Source organism: Glycine soja, chromosome 6, assembly GCF_004193775.1.
Source record: "Glycine soja cultivar W05 chromosome 6, ASM419377v2, whole genome shotgun sequence".
Taxonomy (NCBI): Eukaryota; Viridiplantae; Streptophyta; class Magnoliopsida; order Fabales; family Fabaceae; genus Glycine; species Glycine soja.
In genome coordinates this window covers 17,637,645-17,655,282 of record NC_041007.1, presented here as the reverse complement: position 1 = coordinate 17,655,282, position 17,638 = coordinate 17,637,645, and the positions used below count along the sequence as shown (strand labels likewise).

The 17,638-nt window shown below is 30.8% G+C and overlaps 2 protein-coding genes across 4 annotated transcripts; one reads left to right on the top strand and one right to left on the bottom strand.

Annotated features, from left to right (window-relative positions):
* Nucleotides 1-2,522: 2,522 nt before the first annotated feature.
* Nucleotides 2,523-5,281, top strand: LOC114416570 (vesicle transport v-SNARE 13-like). 3 transcript variants are annotated; one of them, XM_028381475.1, is made up of 6 exons: nucleotides 2,523-2,652; nucleotides 2,905-3,017; nucleotides 3,772-3,830; nucleotides 3,905-4,093; nucleotides 4,551-4,721; nucleotides 4,936-5,281. In XM_028381475.1, the coding sequence occupies exons 2-6, from the start codon at nucleotides 2,924-2,926 to the stop codon at nucleotides 5,086-5,088; spliced, it is 666 nt and encodes a 221-aa protein (XP_028237276.1). In that variant the 5' UTR covers nucleotides 2,523-2,652; nucleotides 2,905-2,923; the 3' UTR covers nucleotides 5,089-5,281. The 3 variants fall into 3 exon arrangements, with proteins under 3 accessions (XP_028237276.1, XP_028237277.1, XP_028237278.1); XM_028381476.1 differs by having other exon boundaries at nucleotides 2,546-2,652; nucleotides 2,899-3,017; XM_028381477.1 differs by lacking the exons at nucleotides 2,523-2,652; nucleotides 3,772-3,830 and having other exon boundaries at nucleotides 2,899-3,017.
* Nucleotides 5,282-10,681: 5,400 nt separating this feature from the next.
* On the bottom strand, nucleotides 10,682-16,847 carry LOC114416569 (two-component response regulator-like APRR1). The gene is made up of 6 exons (XM_028381474.1): nucleotides 16,135-16,847; nucleotides 14,737-14,898; nucleotides 14,498-14,631; nucleotides 13,470-13,637; nucleotides 12,453-12,549; nucleotides 10,682-12,031 (listed from the first exon to the last, which is right to left on the bottom strand). Exons 1-6 carry the CDS (start codon nucleotides 16,292-16,294, stop codon nucleotides 11,076-11,078), a joined length of 1,677 nt encoding a protein of 558 aa, XP_028237275.1. The 5' UTR covers nucleotides 16,295-16,847; the 3' UTR covers nucleotides 10,682-11,075.
* Nucleotides 16,848-17,638: the final 791 nt, after the last annotated feature.

The window sequence follows — 17,638 nt, the reverse complement described above, 5'->3', positions numbered from 1 at the left end:
ATGTACAAGCCAGATAGATTGACTGCTCACGGTGCCTCTAACTTTTCTTTTTGTTGGTGGGAATTTATCCCTCACTTCATAGCTTCCTTTTCTTTTTTTTGTACATGATAGAAAAGTTTCACCCAACTACAAGTTTAAGTAGTTGTTATCTCTTGCTTGGATTTGGTCTATGTTCCCCCAAGATGCTTGTTAGTTTTTGTTTTCTTTTATTAATGATGTTTTAGAGGTGGTTGTGTTTCTTTTATACCTAGTTAAAATTATTTCAACCTTATTACAATAGTCATCCATCCTTCTTTAAAAAAAAAATGTACACGTCAGAAGAGAAACCCACCAGGTGGCACCATTGGATTTGGAGGTGCTCTTATTCATTCCATGGTTAGGTCTCCAACCACCAAAGTGCTAACGTCACAATACAGTACAAGCAATAGCAAACTTGTCATTAATGTCAGTCTGGAAATAACAAAATCCAAGTGTGCACTGTGCATACCTACATGTAAAAGTTCACAAGAACAACTGCAGATAAAAAATGACCAATTCCACAAACATCTTTCAACATAAAAAAACAATAATAATGATAATAATAATAATAATAAGCCCAGCAAAACTAGAATAAAATTGATGTAAAAAAAATAATATCACATTTTTTTAAAAAGCCCAGCAAAACTAGAATTGACAAATGAGAGATCACAAAAGGAAAAAGTGTAAGAAAGATTAACAACAAGAACAATAAAATTGCATCAACATAGCTTGCAATAACCCATGTTTTAAATAGTTGTATGCTTATAAGAAGAGTGTATAACCATAAAATTAAATGACCTATCACTTAAAAGTCCTTTTGTGAGCAGATACTAGCGTGAGATTTATTCTACTATCAGACTACTGTAGTTGTCTGCCTTGTCAAATCATTCTCTAATGATGTTCAGCCACACTAGTGCAAGCTTAAACAAAAACAACCACTTCTCATCATCTTCAACCATAGTCTTGATGTAAATCTTTATCACAGTTTCTGAAGAATCAATCAGACTAAAAGGTTACACAGATAAAATGAACTGCCTTATCATGATCATATACAAAATCAAAATTACACTAGATGTTCTTCTCACCAAGAATTTCTTTTGCCTTAGCAGACCCTTCCTGAAAAAAGGAGGGCAATGTCAACTGTGGTGTTAGTGAAACAAAGGCTTCAAACTAAAGAACAAACATTTAAAATCTGAGAGAAGACACATTTCATCATCTGCTATCATTTAGCAACAAATTCCGTACAACTGAAAAAGGAAACCACCCTTTTGTGGTCTTTAAAACTGAACGCCTTCTCAACTTAGGCCCTGAAATTAACAAAACTAAAAAAAATGGACTCTAATTTATTAATTTAATTTTCTCAATTCAATGTAACTTTTAAAATGAATTCCATTTGGTCCTTCCGTCTAAATTTAATTAAAAATATTAAAAAATATATATTTTGTATTAATTTAAAATTATTTAGGGGGGTAATTTTAAACTATTACAAAATATTTTTTTTTAATAAAGTTGACTCAATTTAGATGTAAATTGAATTGATTTAACAAATTAGAGAACTAAATTGAATATAAAAAAAATTAAAAAATTAAAAAATTAAATTGAATCTACAACATAAATTAGAATATAAAAACTAATTACACCAAAAAAATCTCTAAAATTGGCTTCCACTAGTTAGCTTAGTGCCAGCAAATTTAACATTCCGTAGGTTCGGCTCGAATTCTAATCTTAGAAGTCATTCACCATGGAACAAACAAGTGTTTACAAAACATAAATAAGAAAATGACAGTTGGAATTGTACAACAAAACGATAGCTGTGGACAAGTATAAACATATCACATGTCAAATTGTGAGCTCGACGAGTGCTTACAACAAAAATTAGAATGGTTTGTTAGTACAAGTCAAAAAGGTGTTGCTAAATTGTTTCATGGAATTAGCATTCCATGTTAGAAAAATATTAGGAAAAAAATCACTTCTTAAAAGTTTATTGAGATCTTGAATTAGTTTTGTTAATGAAAAAAATTTAAAATTCTTATCTTCATCTTACAGTTCTAGATTGAACTGTATTAATTTATTTTAAAAAATTAACATTTTATGCTAGAAAACACTAGAAATGTTAACATACATCTTCTAATTTTTTAGTATTTGAATATATTTCTATTTTATGTACTTATAGAATTATAGAATTTTGTCTCATTTTAAAAGTTGAGAAAGTCACATCATAATTAATAATAAATATTTTTTTAAAAAACAAGCTAAATAGTTAATACACTAACAATATATCTAAAAAATATTAAGAATAAAAAGCACTTCTCACTGCTTACCTATTTTTAATTTTACTGTAAGAAAAAAAAAATTAAGTATCGTGAATTAAAAAAAAAAGAGACTTAAATATGTTTTTTTTAATTGTAAATTCGCACCTTTTTTAACTCTGTGAAGGTACTTCTGTGATTAACTCTTCATGTCCAGGTTAGAAATGTCAACCCAATAATTCCATGGCACATTCGTAAATAGTCTCAAGTTCGGTGTAAACTAACGCAACGAATTCTCGTTGTTCTTTCTTCTTCCATTGATTCGTTGCAATATTTGTGCAAGCTCCGTTGCTTTCTCCGCCACCACTCCTCCGATCATTCTCCGGTACGCTTTTTCTTCAATCCCTCTCGCCACTTCATCTCCATCCACAAATTTTATTCGCCAAATTGCTCGTTGTTTTCTGAGATTCAGTTTATCTGCAAAATTTAAAATTCGTAACTAATATTTATAGGAATTGTGGACGTAAATATGTGCGTGTGTGTGTGAAATTAGCGTGTAAGTAATTGTGGTTGTTGTTGTTGTTGTTGTTTAGAATTGTTGTATTGGATTTGATTGATTGGAATTGGGAAGGTGTAGGGTAGAGAAATTGGGAACAATGAGTGAGGTGTTTGAAGGGTACGAGCGTCAATACTGTGAGCAATCGGCGAATCTTTCGCGGCAATGCACTGCGGCTTCTGCTCTTGATGGAGGTAATGCAATCAAATCACTTTCTTCACACACACTCTTCAATTCAACACTTGTTCTGTTATTGTTGAGGTTGATGATTTTTAGGCCCTTGTGGAAATGGAAAACTATGGGAACGGGAAGAATGTTGTGAAATGTAATGATCAGGTTCGGTTGACAGGAAGACGATAGAGTTTTTTGCCTTTTGTGATCACTACTTTAAGATTGTTAAATGCTTCTCTTTTGGTGTTGATTTCATGGATGTTGGAACTGGTGGATGTAATGTTTTATATGATTTTAAAATTGGACAATACTTATATCCAGTTCTTTTGATGCTTAATGTTGTTTTTCAATTAAAATTAGATAACTTTTCACAATAAAGCTTAACATTTTGGCATTGAATAGCGAGAGGTGAACTCCAATTTTAGTTGGAGAATAGCACTGAAAATACCTAAAGAATTGTGCCCAAGTTTTGACTTATAAAAATTCCATTTTGCAAGTTTAAGCCGAAGCAATTAAAAGCATATTGTATGAAACTTAAACATGTGTCAAAGGCTGGCTACTAGGAAATGTGTGTTGAAGAGCCCTTCCTTGTGATAATTTATTTATATTGAACCATTGATGTAATTTTCATCAAAGAGGCTTAAGCTCATTTGTTAAGGATGCAATTTTTTATCAACTCCCCCCTCTCCCAACGCACATACACACAAAATCAGGAAAAGAAGGGAAAAAACTGTAGCTTTTCTGTCTAATGTTTGCTGGTTACCATTTGTGCTGCAGAACAAAAGAAGCAAAAACTTTCTGATATAAAAGCTGGATTAGATGATGCTGACACATTGGTATAATGGAACTTTTCCTCTGTTCATCCTCCAGATGTTTGACTCTATTATAATTCCTGCTTGAATATTTTCAGATTCAAAAAATGGACCTTGAGGCTAGGAGTTTGCAGCCAAGCGTGAAGGCAGCTCTTCTTGCCAAGTTAAGGGAATATAAAACTGATTTGAGCAATTTGAAAAGTGAAGTTAAAAGAGTCACGTCAGCTAGCGTCAATCTCACTGCTCGAGATGACTTGTTGGAGTCAGGAAGGGCTGATACACTGGCGGTATCTCTCTTATATATCCTTCCTCAGATATTAATAGGTGTCAATGTTATTATTTTTGAACTGTGGCTTAGATTACTAATACATATTTAAGAAGATTCAGATACACTAGTTGGGAGACCTGAGACTGGGATTGCCTGGTAAATTTTATTGTCCTAAAGGCTTTTTGGAAGTAAAAGTTGTTAATTGTCTTCAAGCCAAAGTTAGCCAGTATGTGGGCTTCCAAAATTGTAATGCATGGTACATTTATAAAACATATTAAATGACTGAAGTCTTATATGTATGTTAGGGTTGGAGAGAGTGGGAACAATTGCATGATGTAGATTCTTTGACATTTGCAATTTCCCTTGCATCTCAGTACTATGCTTCGTATGTACTACAGTATGTTACAATAATTTCATTTGCATCTCATCCCCACTTTATTGTGCATTATAATAACTGCTTATGGATGCTGGGACAGGCATCAAATGATCAAAAAGGAAGACTTCTGATGTCTACTGAAAGACTTAATCAGTCCTCTGACAGAATAAAGGAGAGCAGAAAAACAATGCTGGAGACAGAGGATCTTGGTGAATTTATCCTCAGAGATTTGCATCAACAACGTGAATCCCTACTCCACGCCCATAAGACGGTCAGTTTAACCACTTAAAATTTCTTAATTTCACTTGCTAATTTGTTGGCCCCTTTCATCAAGATGATATAGCATTTGATGCTCATGTTCAACCAGCGGATGCACTTCACTATTTAAAATGGTTTTCTCTGTGTGGATTCAATTTGACTTCATGTCAGATCTGGTTTTCCCAATACCTTTTGTCAAGGCTAAATTTTTTTCGTTCCCCATTCAGATCCATGGAGTGGATGATAACATTAGCAAGAGCAAGAAGATTTTGTCGGCTATGTCAAGAAGGATGAGCAGGAACAAATGGATTGTTAGCTCCTTAATGACAGCTCTGGTCCTTGCAATATTAATCATTTTATATTTCAAGCTGACTCATTAGTTGGCTATCTTTGCTTCTTATATGGCTAGCTATGTCTCATATTGGAGTGTATGTTGCCCAACAATGTGACGATGTTTGAAGAGTTGTGTGAACAATAGTTCTCACTAATTTCTATTATTACATGTAAAATTCTTTCGTTTGAGCAAATGAGAATATTTTACCATTACAATGCATCATTGTTCAATTCATTCTATTATACTTTGTACTGGCGTGTACAAAGAAAATCAGAAATATCGTCGTGCCTAAAGAAGAACGGAGAAAGTGGACAGTGGAACAGTTAATTATTGTTGTTAATCAATATTTACACGCATTACAAGAAGATTCATTGTAATTGTTTTTAAGTTCCTAACATGTACTAATTTTTCTTTTATCACATCGTATGTATTACATTTCAATTTCATCATACTAACCTCCCGTTCATCGCATCATAGTAATTTAAACATATAAATTATATTACAGTTACAATTTATAATAAATTAAATTTTTAATATAAATTATATTTCAGATTTATAATAATCAATTCTAATTAATTGTGATATAAGAACATTTTTAACAATTGATATTAAAAAAAATGAAATTCAATTTGAGGAGAAATCAAATTTTTCCAAAAGTAACAGGAGTTACACATTAAATCTAATGATGTATATTAGTTACACGTTAAAACTATTGAAAGTAAATTTAACCCTCCTCATTCCGTTTAGATATAAATATAAATAAGAAAGAGATAAACAATTAAAGAGTTTGAGTATAAAGGTAAATGTAAAATAAATATAGTTTAAAATGGTTTAGAGAGGAATTTTTTATTAATAATGGGACAATGTGTGAAATACATATTCAAAAGACACTAAACTAATTATAGTGTCAACTTGAGAGAGTAGAAAGAGTGAGACTAAAAATAAATTTGTAGGGAGAAAATTCATATTATGAATTAATTTTTACCATAATTTTTATTAGAAAAGTAATTGTATTATATATATATATATATATATATATATATATATATAAATCAAATTTCACCAAGAGTAATTTTTAAAAAAATATTATTTTTTATTTTTGTCATTTATTTTCTAAAAATTTAATAGTTAAGATTCATTGTTAATTATAACCATTAGATTTTAATAAGTAACTTAAAATCTAATTGGTTCAATTAAATGATCAGGAGTAATTTTCTTAGATTAATTACTCATTACGGGATTGGCTTCAATCAGTTTTAACATGTAGGGATTGACTTCGATTGAACCAATTAGAAGAGCAATTGAACAATTACGGATTTACGGTTAGCTTCAATCAACTACAAACTGTGAATTAATCAATTGAAATTGTGATAAGTTACAAACCTGAGAGGCAAAACGTGATTAGCTTAGAAAATAATCGAATTACCTAACTGTTGAAGACGATAGGGTTCTACTGGCCGGAAAATTTCGTTAGTGTGGAGAAATTAGCCTCAAGATCTTTAACAAGTCACTTGACATGTTTCTAATTTTTCTAGTGACTTTTTAGCTGATATATTTAGCACCATTAGATTTAATGATATTAACGAATGAGACTGGGGCGGAACTATGCATTAGGCAAGGGGGCCATGGCTCCCTCATTTTTTTTTAAAAAAAAAATTCATAATTAATATAAATATTTTAATTATAAACTTTTTTATTTTGTTAATTTTTAGTTATTAGATAAAATTTTACTCTACTTTAAAAGGCTTTGTTACGTGGTCTGTTTGGCTTTTCTTTGCAGTTCCAGTCCATGAATGTTAAATAAACATCCTAAAAAAAATATAGGATAAATTTTGAAAATCAATTTAATTTTAATGTATTTGAAATTTTAAAATTCTTTTATTAGTAAAAGTGGAGAACATATCCAATGATATAAGTAATCTCACTTCAATCTTAATCAACTCAATTAATTTTCTTTTCAATGAGTATTTTTATTAATATATTACTTAACTTATAAATATTTTATTTCTCTTTCTTAAAAAAAATTTATTCATAAGAATCAAAATTATAACACTCATACTTTGTGCACAAGTAAATTAGACTCTAGCAATAATTAAACAACTCATTAGTAATAGTACTTATATAAGTAAGTTTAATGGCTAAGCATTGATAATATAAAACAATTTTACATTATCATTTAATCATAAATTATCATTTATATGATTTTTAAGTTAGTTATTATGAAGAGTTTAATACCTATTCACAAATTATCATCCAATCATATATCATCGTTTGAATTATTTTAAAAGTTAACAAACTTAGATACATGATGAGTTATGATTTGATGATTATGTACTTATACATTGCTAGTGTCCAACTCTTTTTCTCTATTATAAAAAATAAACTTATTACAAATTGATTTGTTAATTAGATAATTGTGTAAAACTATTTTACATTATTAATGCATATTCATTTTTCTTACATTGTAATATCAACAAGCATGTTTTTGATAGTTTAATTTGTTTGTTATTTCATAAAATAAAGTTTTTATTTATTTATTTATTTTCATGTATGTTAATTTGTAATGTGTGCATAAAAAAGGAATTAATTTAATTATTTTTTACATAATTTAATTATTTTAATTTCTATTATATATATATATATATATATATATATATATATATATATATATATATATACACATGTCCGCGCCTAAGGCAATTGCCCCCCCCCCTCGAAAGATGATAATAAAAAATTTAATCCTCCTAAGTGTAAAAAGTGCAACAAATTTGTCGGTGAAATGATTGTTGGTTATCTCTAATTGTTAACATAGGGGCATATTTGTCCTATAATATTTTCTTGACTTGTTGTCTTCCCACTCCGTTGACCAATGCGTCTTTGAGAGATGAAAATATAAAATTTAGTCCCCGAAAATGTAAAAAATACAACAAATATATCCAGACGTTAATAGTAAATTGTGACTAATTATTATAATTTGGAAAAAATTATAATGATTGATACACTATTACAATGTTTATTTTGATAAATTGATACAATGTTTATTTTGAATAATTTTTATTGTGACAGACAAATTATAGTTGATAATCAATATTATCGTTATTATTATGTTTTTTTAAAATTATGTTTGTCAATATATTTTTTTAAGTGATTATTGTAATATTATGTTCGTAACGATAAAAAATGGTGAAAATTTACCCTAAAATTATATTTTACCCTTAAATAAAATGAAATTTCGGGTCTAATAAATTAGTCCAATAGAAACATATTAATATTTAGGTCTAATAAAAAATTACTGACATTTTCTTCCAATAAAAATATTGACATTTACGTTCAACAAAAAATTAGTGACATTTATGTCTAAAAATGATATCTGATTGATGTTTTCATCCAATTTGGTCAGCATAGTATGGTCCTGACAATCATCTCAGTGACAAATTTATCTCTTTGTGTTACGTCGACTATTTTATTAACAGTGACGAACGAAAGTTAATGATCGGATATATTTATCGTACTTTTTTATATTTTCGAGGACTATTTATCCTATTTTTTTCTTCATCCTTATCTTTTAAAAAGTTAATTTAAATTATAATATTTTTTAGTATTTATTATTTATAATAGAAATTAACTTAAATACTACAAAATATAAAAATTAACATTAAGTTATAATTAGAGTTTAGTATCTTTTTATTCCCTACACTTTACACTTTTCATAATTATGGTTTTAGTCTCTATTTTAAATTTTTATCGGTCTAAGTATTTGAAGTTTTTTTTTTCCAATAACACTTTTGGTTCTTGCTGTAAATTTATGTCGTTAAATGTTGCCACGTGTTTATTATTATTATTATTATTTATTATTATTATTATTATTATCATTATTATTATTATTATTTCACGTAGCATCAATATGAAGTAAAAAAAAGAAAATATGGTCAAACATTTCTTTTTTATTTTTGTCCATGATAAAAGTATATTCATAACAAATAAATAATAGTTTAAAATTTATAATCACAAAATATTTACCTACTTTAAAAGTAAAGTTATGCTACATTGATTATACAACATAGATAAATTCAGTTCTTTTTATATACAATTGAGAAGAAACAATATTGAACAATTTTTTTCATAAATACTTTATTAAACTTATAAGTTATTAAAAGTAAAAATATGTATTATAAAATATCTCTCTTGAACATAACATTTAGTTCCAAATAGTTATGTACTAAAAATTCAATGTCAAAGATCTCTACCGTGGAGACCATTTATTATTTATTGTTATTTCTAACTCTAATAAAAGAATGGAATGAAGTAAATAATTTATAATGATTTAAATTTAAATTTACATGGGCATGATAAATAAAATATTATTATATCACTAATATAAAATGTATTATTATATAATTTTCAAGAGTTTATTTTCATGCATTGTTAATGTAAGAGTTTAAACAAAAATTGTTGGTATTAAACTAAAAAATAAAAATAGAATTAAACTAAAAAATAGGTAGAGTAATAATAATTAAATAAATTTAAATAGATAATAAAAATAACATAATGCATATATATAAAATTGGAAGTGAATTACCTTATAATAAGTGTCATATAACATCCTCTTCTAAATGAATAACAAAATATATCCATAATTAAATTACATTAAATTAATACAAATAACAAAAAGAATTATTGCACAAAAGATATTGCTATTTACAATAGCACGAAGATTAATTCCTACTAGAATTAAAGATCAACATATTAAATATAAATGTTTTACATAATAATAATTAAAATTACATTTAATTAAATACATTAAATTAACACTAATAACATAAAAAAGGTTTTACATAATAATAAATATAAATTTTTGCAATAGCGTATTGATTTGTTTAAAAAAATTATACATTATTACAATTTATTAAATAATCAATCAAATTACAATGAAATTGTACAAAAGATTAATATAAAAACTTCATAAATTATATATTACACCTATCTTGCACCAAAATTAATAAATATTGTGTCTTTTTTTACTTCATAAAATTAATAAATATCGTGTGCCCAATAATCAAACAATAAATATAATTTTTTAATATTTCTTTAAAACAACTTCAATATATAAATAAGCGACCCATAATTAAATAAAAAATAATATATTCTATGAATAGTAAAAGTGTCTCATCAATACATCTTGCTTTTACATAGTAATAGATTACCAAATTTCAAAGCTTTCCTCTCCTAAGTCCTAAGTAATTAAAATTTTCCAAAAGCAATCATGATATGCATAATATTACTTTATTATTATTTGTGTCTAAGATACTTATAATTTTTACTTAAAAATGGCGTAAACTATTTTTCTTATTTAGGCCAAATTTTATTCACTTGACATAAAACTTTAAATATAATTATTTTAGTAATTTTGTAAGATCATTCAGTTTTAGATGCTTCGTTCATTATCGATTTCTTACATAATATATAAATTAATAGGTTTTACTCTGGAAACATTTACGTTAGGTTTTGGGTAGTTCTGAAATTTCACTGTGCCGAAAAATTGAACTAACATCAACCGGGTAAACAAAAAGAAAAAAAAAGTACAAAGAAAATTGGGGAGGCGAAATGCCTTGGATGGTGGTCAAATTTTGAAAGAAATATTTTAGACAAATAACTCATTTCTCAGTTCAATTTTTTAAAGATGTCTTGACATTTCTCCAGAAAATAAGCAGGAACAACCTGCTTGTAACGGATTCAATATAAAACGCAGGGGTGATACTTTCAACTGAATTGGACATAACCACCATACCTTACGCAATAGCTCAATAGTACGGATCATTTGATGAACTGCTATTAAAAAATGTCCAGAATGAGCTCGTTTCAACCATAAATGTGCATATTGGATCAACACCCCAAATACATGAGCACAAGCTCATAAATTGATGCTTTGGTGAGAACTTTCCAAAGCAAGGAGTTCTTTTGACAGCCAATATTAGTTGCAAGAAGGAATTGATTGGCCCTTCATCCTTAAGTCAAAATAGCAATTTGACATGCTCAAGCATCCTCAGGAGAAGAATCTCTTGCTCCCTGGTCATCTTCATCCTCTTCGTCATCTTCGTCATAGTCAATTGATGCAGGCTCCCCGTTAAGATCCACATTAGCACCGTTCAACTTTCTGACAAACTGTCCCCTTACACGAGGCCGCCTTTCAGCAAGTCGTTTCCTGTTAATGTACCTAATTTTCTTATCAAAGCAGCGCTCTTTCCTTTTCTGTCTGAATTTCATCAATGCTGCTTCTCTCCTATCAACTTTACTTAATTTGGCTTCTGATGGACTTGAGTTTCCAAATGATTGCCATGAATGAGGATTAGGAATCTGACCAGGTTGTAAGCATATGCTCATTGGGTAGTATGGGAAGGATGTCATCCCCGTTCCATGAGGACCGCCTTGGGGAAGATGATTGTATTGTGAAATCATAGCTGTGCTAGTATGATTCTGTAGGTCCTGGATATTCTTTTGATGATACATTTGTGCTGATGAAGGCATCATAACATGATTAACAACCCCTGAAATATAATATGGATAAGCATGTTGGGAAGCCATGCCAGATACTTCATGCTCGGAACAATGGGTCCCATTTCTGGGATGCATCACACCCTGTTGTGAATTTTCTTCCCTGTAGTGCTTTTGCTGTGAAACTTCCATTGATGCAGGTGGAGTACAAGACCTCTCAATAGACAAAGAATCAGGAATACTAGTGCTGCTGGGTAAGTCATCTTGCGATTGACTTTCACATGCCTCTCCATTTTCCAGTATTTGAAGGCTATTCACCCCTTGTTGAGCACATGCTTGATGCATAACTTCCATCCCAACATGCGTAGCACCATTGTTGTCTACATTAACAACCCCTTCGAAGTTGCTCTTAAGTATTGATGCTTTAACATACGTGAAGAAGGCTGATGACTCCCCTATCCTTAGTTCACTCTTCTTCGGACCAGATGAAAAATGTGCTACAAAATTACAGCTAATCAGAGAGAAAACAATAGAACTGAAATGGGTATTTGCATAAGTCGAATTTTGTTCAAACTCAGGAACTCAAATTCCCATTCAGATTGAAGCCATTTTCAGAAATTAAAAATTATGGAGCTATAAAAAGCAAGTCATAAACAAGTGATTCTGTTACATAAACAGATATACTTCTACAGACCAAGACGGGCTAAAAGGTGAGAATGACGGCAAAACCAAAAATTTGTAACCATTTTTTTTTTTTGGTCAGCAAATTTGTAACCATTTAAGTCATTATATGGTATTCAAAACAAGTTCTTACTACAGAACTAGTTGGTGCTACATTGTATAACTTCATTTTTATTGCAAAAATCAACATCAATTTGTGGGTTTTAAGAAAAGGTCAAATGAAGAAAAGAAGCATACCTGTTTGGTGATCATTAACTCCATCCACATCAGGCCCACATTCTGATGCATGAGCATCTGGAGGTCCCTCAACAGCAGCAGCATTTGCAATAGTAGACTGAAAAGATAAATTATATGCATAAATGACCACATACTACAACACTTCTAATTTGAAGTTATTAGTAGCTATATAATAATGTCTGCCCATAGCTTAAACACCCATATAACGATGTCTGCTCATTGCTAGCTGATAAAAGGTATTAGAGAAATGCTACATCTAAACCCATTTACACTTACACCCCTTTGGATCTGTGAGGAGGAGACACACCACCACTTTTCTTCATACTCCACATGTAACCCAATGACACTATACATAATTGTGCATGGGGCACATCAGCATTTTTCAGCATGCTGTATCATGCATAACTACCCAAGAAGCTTAAGCTGTTAGGTAAAGACTGGTTTTTACACTACATCTATAATCTCTAACATGCCCCCTCATGCAAGATGGCAACAGTCCTTTATAAACTAACTAACCCAAAAGGTTAAAGTTAAATGATAAGAAACTTGGGAGAACCCCACCACAAAAGCTAGCTCTAGTTGGAGAGCACAAGGCCTTATAAAACCCGCACTAGAATCCCATATTCCAATGTGGGACTCAAAGTCCCATACCTTGCAATTGGGTCCTAAATAATATTTTTCAAAGTATCACTTAGGTTTTGTTTACAATTTCCACGCCCATGCCCACACCCATGCTACTTAAAATTGGTTTTAGGGAATTGATTTATTTATTAGCCAGACTTGATGTCACCTTAACATTGAAAGGCAATATGGAACTTACATGTCGATGTCAAAGTTTATACTCTGAAAGGTAGAATTATTTGCAAAGTACGCCCCAAGTTGAATAAAAAAACCCACCTTTCATAGATTAATTTAAAAGTTTAGCATGATGCACACATTTATTGATCTGTGATCGTGAGTTGATCCCATTGCTTATTAAATTCTTGCATTATTTAAATACTTTATTTTAACATTCACCTCTTGTTCTTGTTGGACTGATATTCCTGCCTCTGGATTAGTGCTTCTCTTGGACTTGTCATCTGTGTCATCAGAGAACAAGGTGGTACTGTTTGTGTTGGCATCACTAGGGTCAGATACTACCAGATCAAAATCGTAATTCAAGATGTTCTTCTCTACAAGTCCAAGCTGCCAGAATAGATATGAAACAATTTCAAATTGGGAAGGCCTAAGAATGAATTGGTAAATCCAGAGAAAAGTTTCATGAATGTTTATATGCAAAGAGCAGAATGAGCTGGGGCAAAGGGGAGAGGCCACCCTAACATTTTATATCCTATGTACATTGTATGGTAGATTCATCATCCATGTAAAGTGTTTCCATATGAAACCTCCAGTTAACTCAAGGTCCCCTAGTTCTTTCCAAAATCCATATTCTTAACATCTGAAAAAACTTAATGAACATAATTTCATGCAATGCAAAAATGAAACCACTAACTATAAATAATGTCTCTGTGACAGTAGCAGACATAAACTGTGGGTAACTAACAGTGTTCGGCATTGCCACTAAACTGTTGCACAGATGAGGTAGCCTGATAAATGGTATGCAATGTGGTTCTTGCAAAATCTTAAGCATCTCCTATAGTAGCTCCATACAAAATTAGACAAATGGTTTTGTTATATAAAAAAGATAAAAATAAAAAATAAAAAAATGACTGGCCAAATCATAAACCTAGAAACTTTTAGTAGAAAGTAGATTGGCCAGATCAACCTCAAAACTTAACATAAAAAACTTTCAAAATGATATATATTTTACTCATCTAGTATATCAAAAAATTATGTATAGTATCTTATACATATAACTAAGGAGCATTCATGTGTCATTCTTGAATCTTGACAACATAATTTTCCAAGAATAAATGGCTGTGATGGTAACTCGGCATCAATTTCATATTGCCCAAAGTTTACAAACAATGGGTTAAAAACTAATAATAGGATGAAAGAACACAAAATGGGGAACATCCATAAATATGAAGTTGACCAATACAAACCATGCGCCTCCGTCTCCACATGTGCGTCCACAAATTTAATAGTTCATTAGTGCGTAAAGGCTTTACTAGATAGTCTGCTGCTCCAAGTCTCAAGCACTTAACAACAATGGATACCTCATCTTGTGCGGACATCACTTATCAAAACAAGATATTCAAAACATTGATGAGGAGCAGAACATAATTTGCTTAAATTCAAGAGTCTCACTGGTTTCTTAGCAAAATAAAGAACACAAGCTTACTTATAACAGGGATTCTGCGAAACTCTTTATCACGTGCTATGTACTTCAACATCTTCATACCCTTCTTCATCGGAAGGTCAAGTTCAGCCAGTATGATATCTATATGTTGCCCTTCTGCATTCAGTGCATCAATTACCTGTCTTGCCGACTTTACCGAGGTAACTGTGAAGCAGAGAAAATCAAGAGGTTTATAAATATATAAAATCTCAGGAAGCATGTCATAAATTAATTGCAAGGCCTTTAAACCAAACAAGCTAAACTACATCATCACACAGTAGGTTATCATAAAGCATTCAACAAAATCACCACTTGAAGGCATTTTCAGTGACAGATAAAACTTCTCCACAAGTTCATACTACCAACTTTTAAAGGGGAAATCAAAACAAAAAATGAACCTGAAACTAAACCACAATAGAAGAATCAAGAATCTAGAATTTATAATGATTATACATGTAAAAGTTGCAACAAGCAACTACCCTGCAAGGTCTTAAACAAACCCATCTTATCTTATTCGCAACCAAACATCCCTCTTGCCGTTATGTTCATCAACCAATCATTGAAACTCAACAGTCAACATTAGCACAAAGAACACAAACTGAGTTTCAAAAGGTACGATGATAGTCAAACTTGGCTTAATGAAATTCAAGCATGACTAAATCATTCTTCCTTTCTGATAGGCAAAAGGAGGTGATACCTCAGCAAGAGCATGGTGACAGACCCAAAAGGAAAACCAAACCACCTCAGCACTTAAAGGATTATGTTTAGGGGATTTTGGCACAATTTCTTATTTGGTAGTACTCCATTATGTTAGTAGTAGTAGTGCTCAATTCTGTTATGAGCACTAGTGCATCCTATGCGTGCCCAGAGGATTCTGTTAGTAGCTTTTGTCCTGTAGTGATCACATATAACTATATATATGTAGTGTATTGACAGAATGGGATATGAAAAATATAAGCAATTTCCTCCTTCTCTGTCTTAAGCTTCTCTGTTCTCTGCCCCCTCTCTGTGCTTCTGCATTCTGCATTTCTGTTTCCTTCCTTTTCACAGTGTTGCCAACTCACATACAAAATCCGAATCCACAGTACCCGTTTTAGCAACAAATTCAAATTAAATAATTAAATCATTTTTCACAACATAATGCCCCGAAAAACAAAACTCTTTTTTTTCTTTCGGAGTTTGAAAGATGACATAACATAACCATAGCAAGTAAAGATTATTACGCACAAACAAAGTCAACGACGTCTAGCTCAATTAGTGTGTCAGTTATTGTAAATCTCCTGAAACTGTCTTCGATTCCAATGGATAAAAAATTACCCACAAACAAAAATCAATAGGTAGTCAAAGAAAATAATAATAATAATAATCCGTGCATACATACATACATACATACATACATACCCTGATAAGAACACCTCAAAAGAAGCGTGAAAACCTCTTGAGAACTCTTGGAATCGTTATCGCACAACAAAATCCGCACCTTACTCCTATCAATGAACCCATCACCACCACTCTTCCCACCACTCTCTATGTTCAAATTAATCTCCTCACCAGACTCCATACCCAACCCCCAAAAAAAAATTAAAAAAAAAAGAACAAAATCACTCACTCACTCACTCACTCACTCACTCACTCACTCATCACCCACTACCCCTATTATCAAAGTTAAAGGACTTTCATAAAAACTCTCATCAAATTCTTCTCACAACGAACCCTGGACTTGCTCAATCCGATAAAACTGCAACATCGTTGAGGGAGATCAAAGGGCACCGTTAGGCGGCGCACGTTAGCAGATATTAAAGGAAAGGGGGAAGAAAACGGTGGTGGCTGATTATTATTGAGTCAATAGGAGTCGGCGAAGGGAAGAGTGCGAAAAACAGTGTCTAAATTGGAATTATTAAGTAAGGAAGGGGGGTGAGCTAACGTGCGCGGGGATTTAGGGGGGTGCGCAGTGCGCACGGGGCGTGGCGTAGGGGAGAGGGAGACGTGGAAAGGGAAGGGAGAAAAGTGCAATAGAAAAGGGGAGAGGGAATGGGTGGTCTGGATAGTTGGGTAGAGAAAGGGAGCCGGCCACGTCACCTGCAGATCTTTCTCACTCCGCCCAAATGAAGAGCAGAACCAATGTGTTTAATGTATGTCCAAAATATCCTATCACTTTCCTTTTTATCAATAAAATCTAAATCTATTCCACAATAAATTTCTGTAATAATAATAATAATAAAAGTCAACACATATTTGTATAATAATAATAATTTTGGGTTTATTATCTTTTTTCCCTAAACATTTTTTTACTTTTTGTTTTAGCCTTATCTTAAATTTTGATCTATCATTGTCTTTAAATTTTATCTATATTATCACTTTTAGTTCCATTATCGAGTAATAATGTTAATAAGGTAATATTGATGTTAAGGAATATGACAAAATAGTGACATATTCTTCCACTTCTCAAATATAAGAAAAAAATACATGATACATTAATTAAGATTAATGTATTATATTTAATTATATCAATTTTAATTAAAAAGTAATTTTTTCTAACTTATCTTTTTAAGTGGAACTTGACATCAGAGATAAAAAAAATAGTCATTGAAATTAATATCTAAATTAAATGAATGATATTTTAGATATAATAACATTAAATAAGATGAAATTAGTTGAAATTTTCTTATATTTTACATCAAGAAAAAGATATTTTTTTTCTTATACTAGTATTTGGTAACAAAGGAAATATATTTTTTATAGACTCTTTTTTTAATTTCTGATTAACTAGTTTGACATTGTCAACTATTTTTAAGTATATGAAAAAATAAAAACACACTTTACCTAAAACAAATATTATATGTGGTCATCTCATTAGACTTTTTAATGATGTAAGTTATTAGTATTGTTGTCTGATCATTAGTGA

Excerpts from the sequence above, each read along its gene's own strand:
- LOC114416570 (XM_028381475.1), top strand. The coding sequence starts at position 2,924 with ATGAGTGAGGTGTTTGAAGGGTACGAGCGTCAATACTGTGAGCAATCG. Across the intron at positions 3,831-3,904 it reads TAGATGATGCTGACACATTG|ATTCAAAAAATGGACCTTGA; the intron begins GTATAATGGAAC and ends GAATATTTTCAG. Across the intron at positions 4,094-4,550 it reads GAAGGGCTGATACACTGGCG|GCATCAAATGATCAAAAAGG; the intron begins GTATCTCTCTTA and ends ATGCTGGGACAG.
- LOC114416569 (XM_028381474.1), bottom strand. The coding sequence starts at position 16,294 with ATGGAGTCTGGTGAGGAGATTAATTTGAACATAGAGAGTGGTGGGAAG. Across the intron at positions 14,632-14,736 it reads TCGCAGAATCCCTGTTATAA|TGATGTCCGCACAAGATGAG; the intron begins GTAAGCTTGTGT and ends TGTTTTGATAAG. Across the intron at positions 12,032-12,452 it reads AGTTAATGATCACCAAACAG|CACATTTTTCATCTGGTCCG; the intron begins GTATGCTTCTTT and ends GTAATTTTGTAG.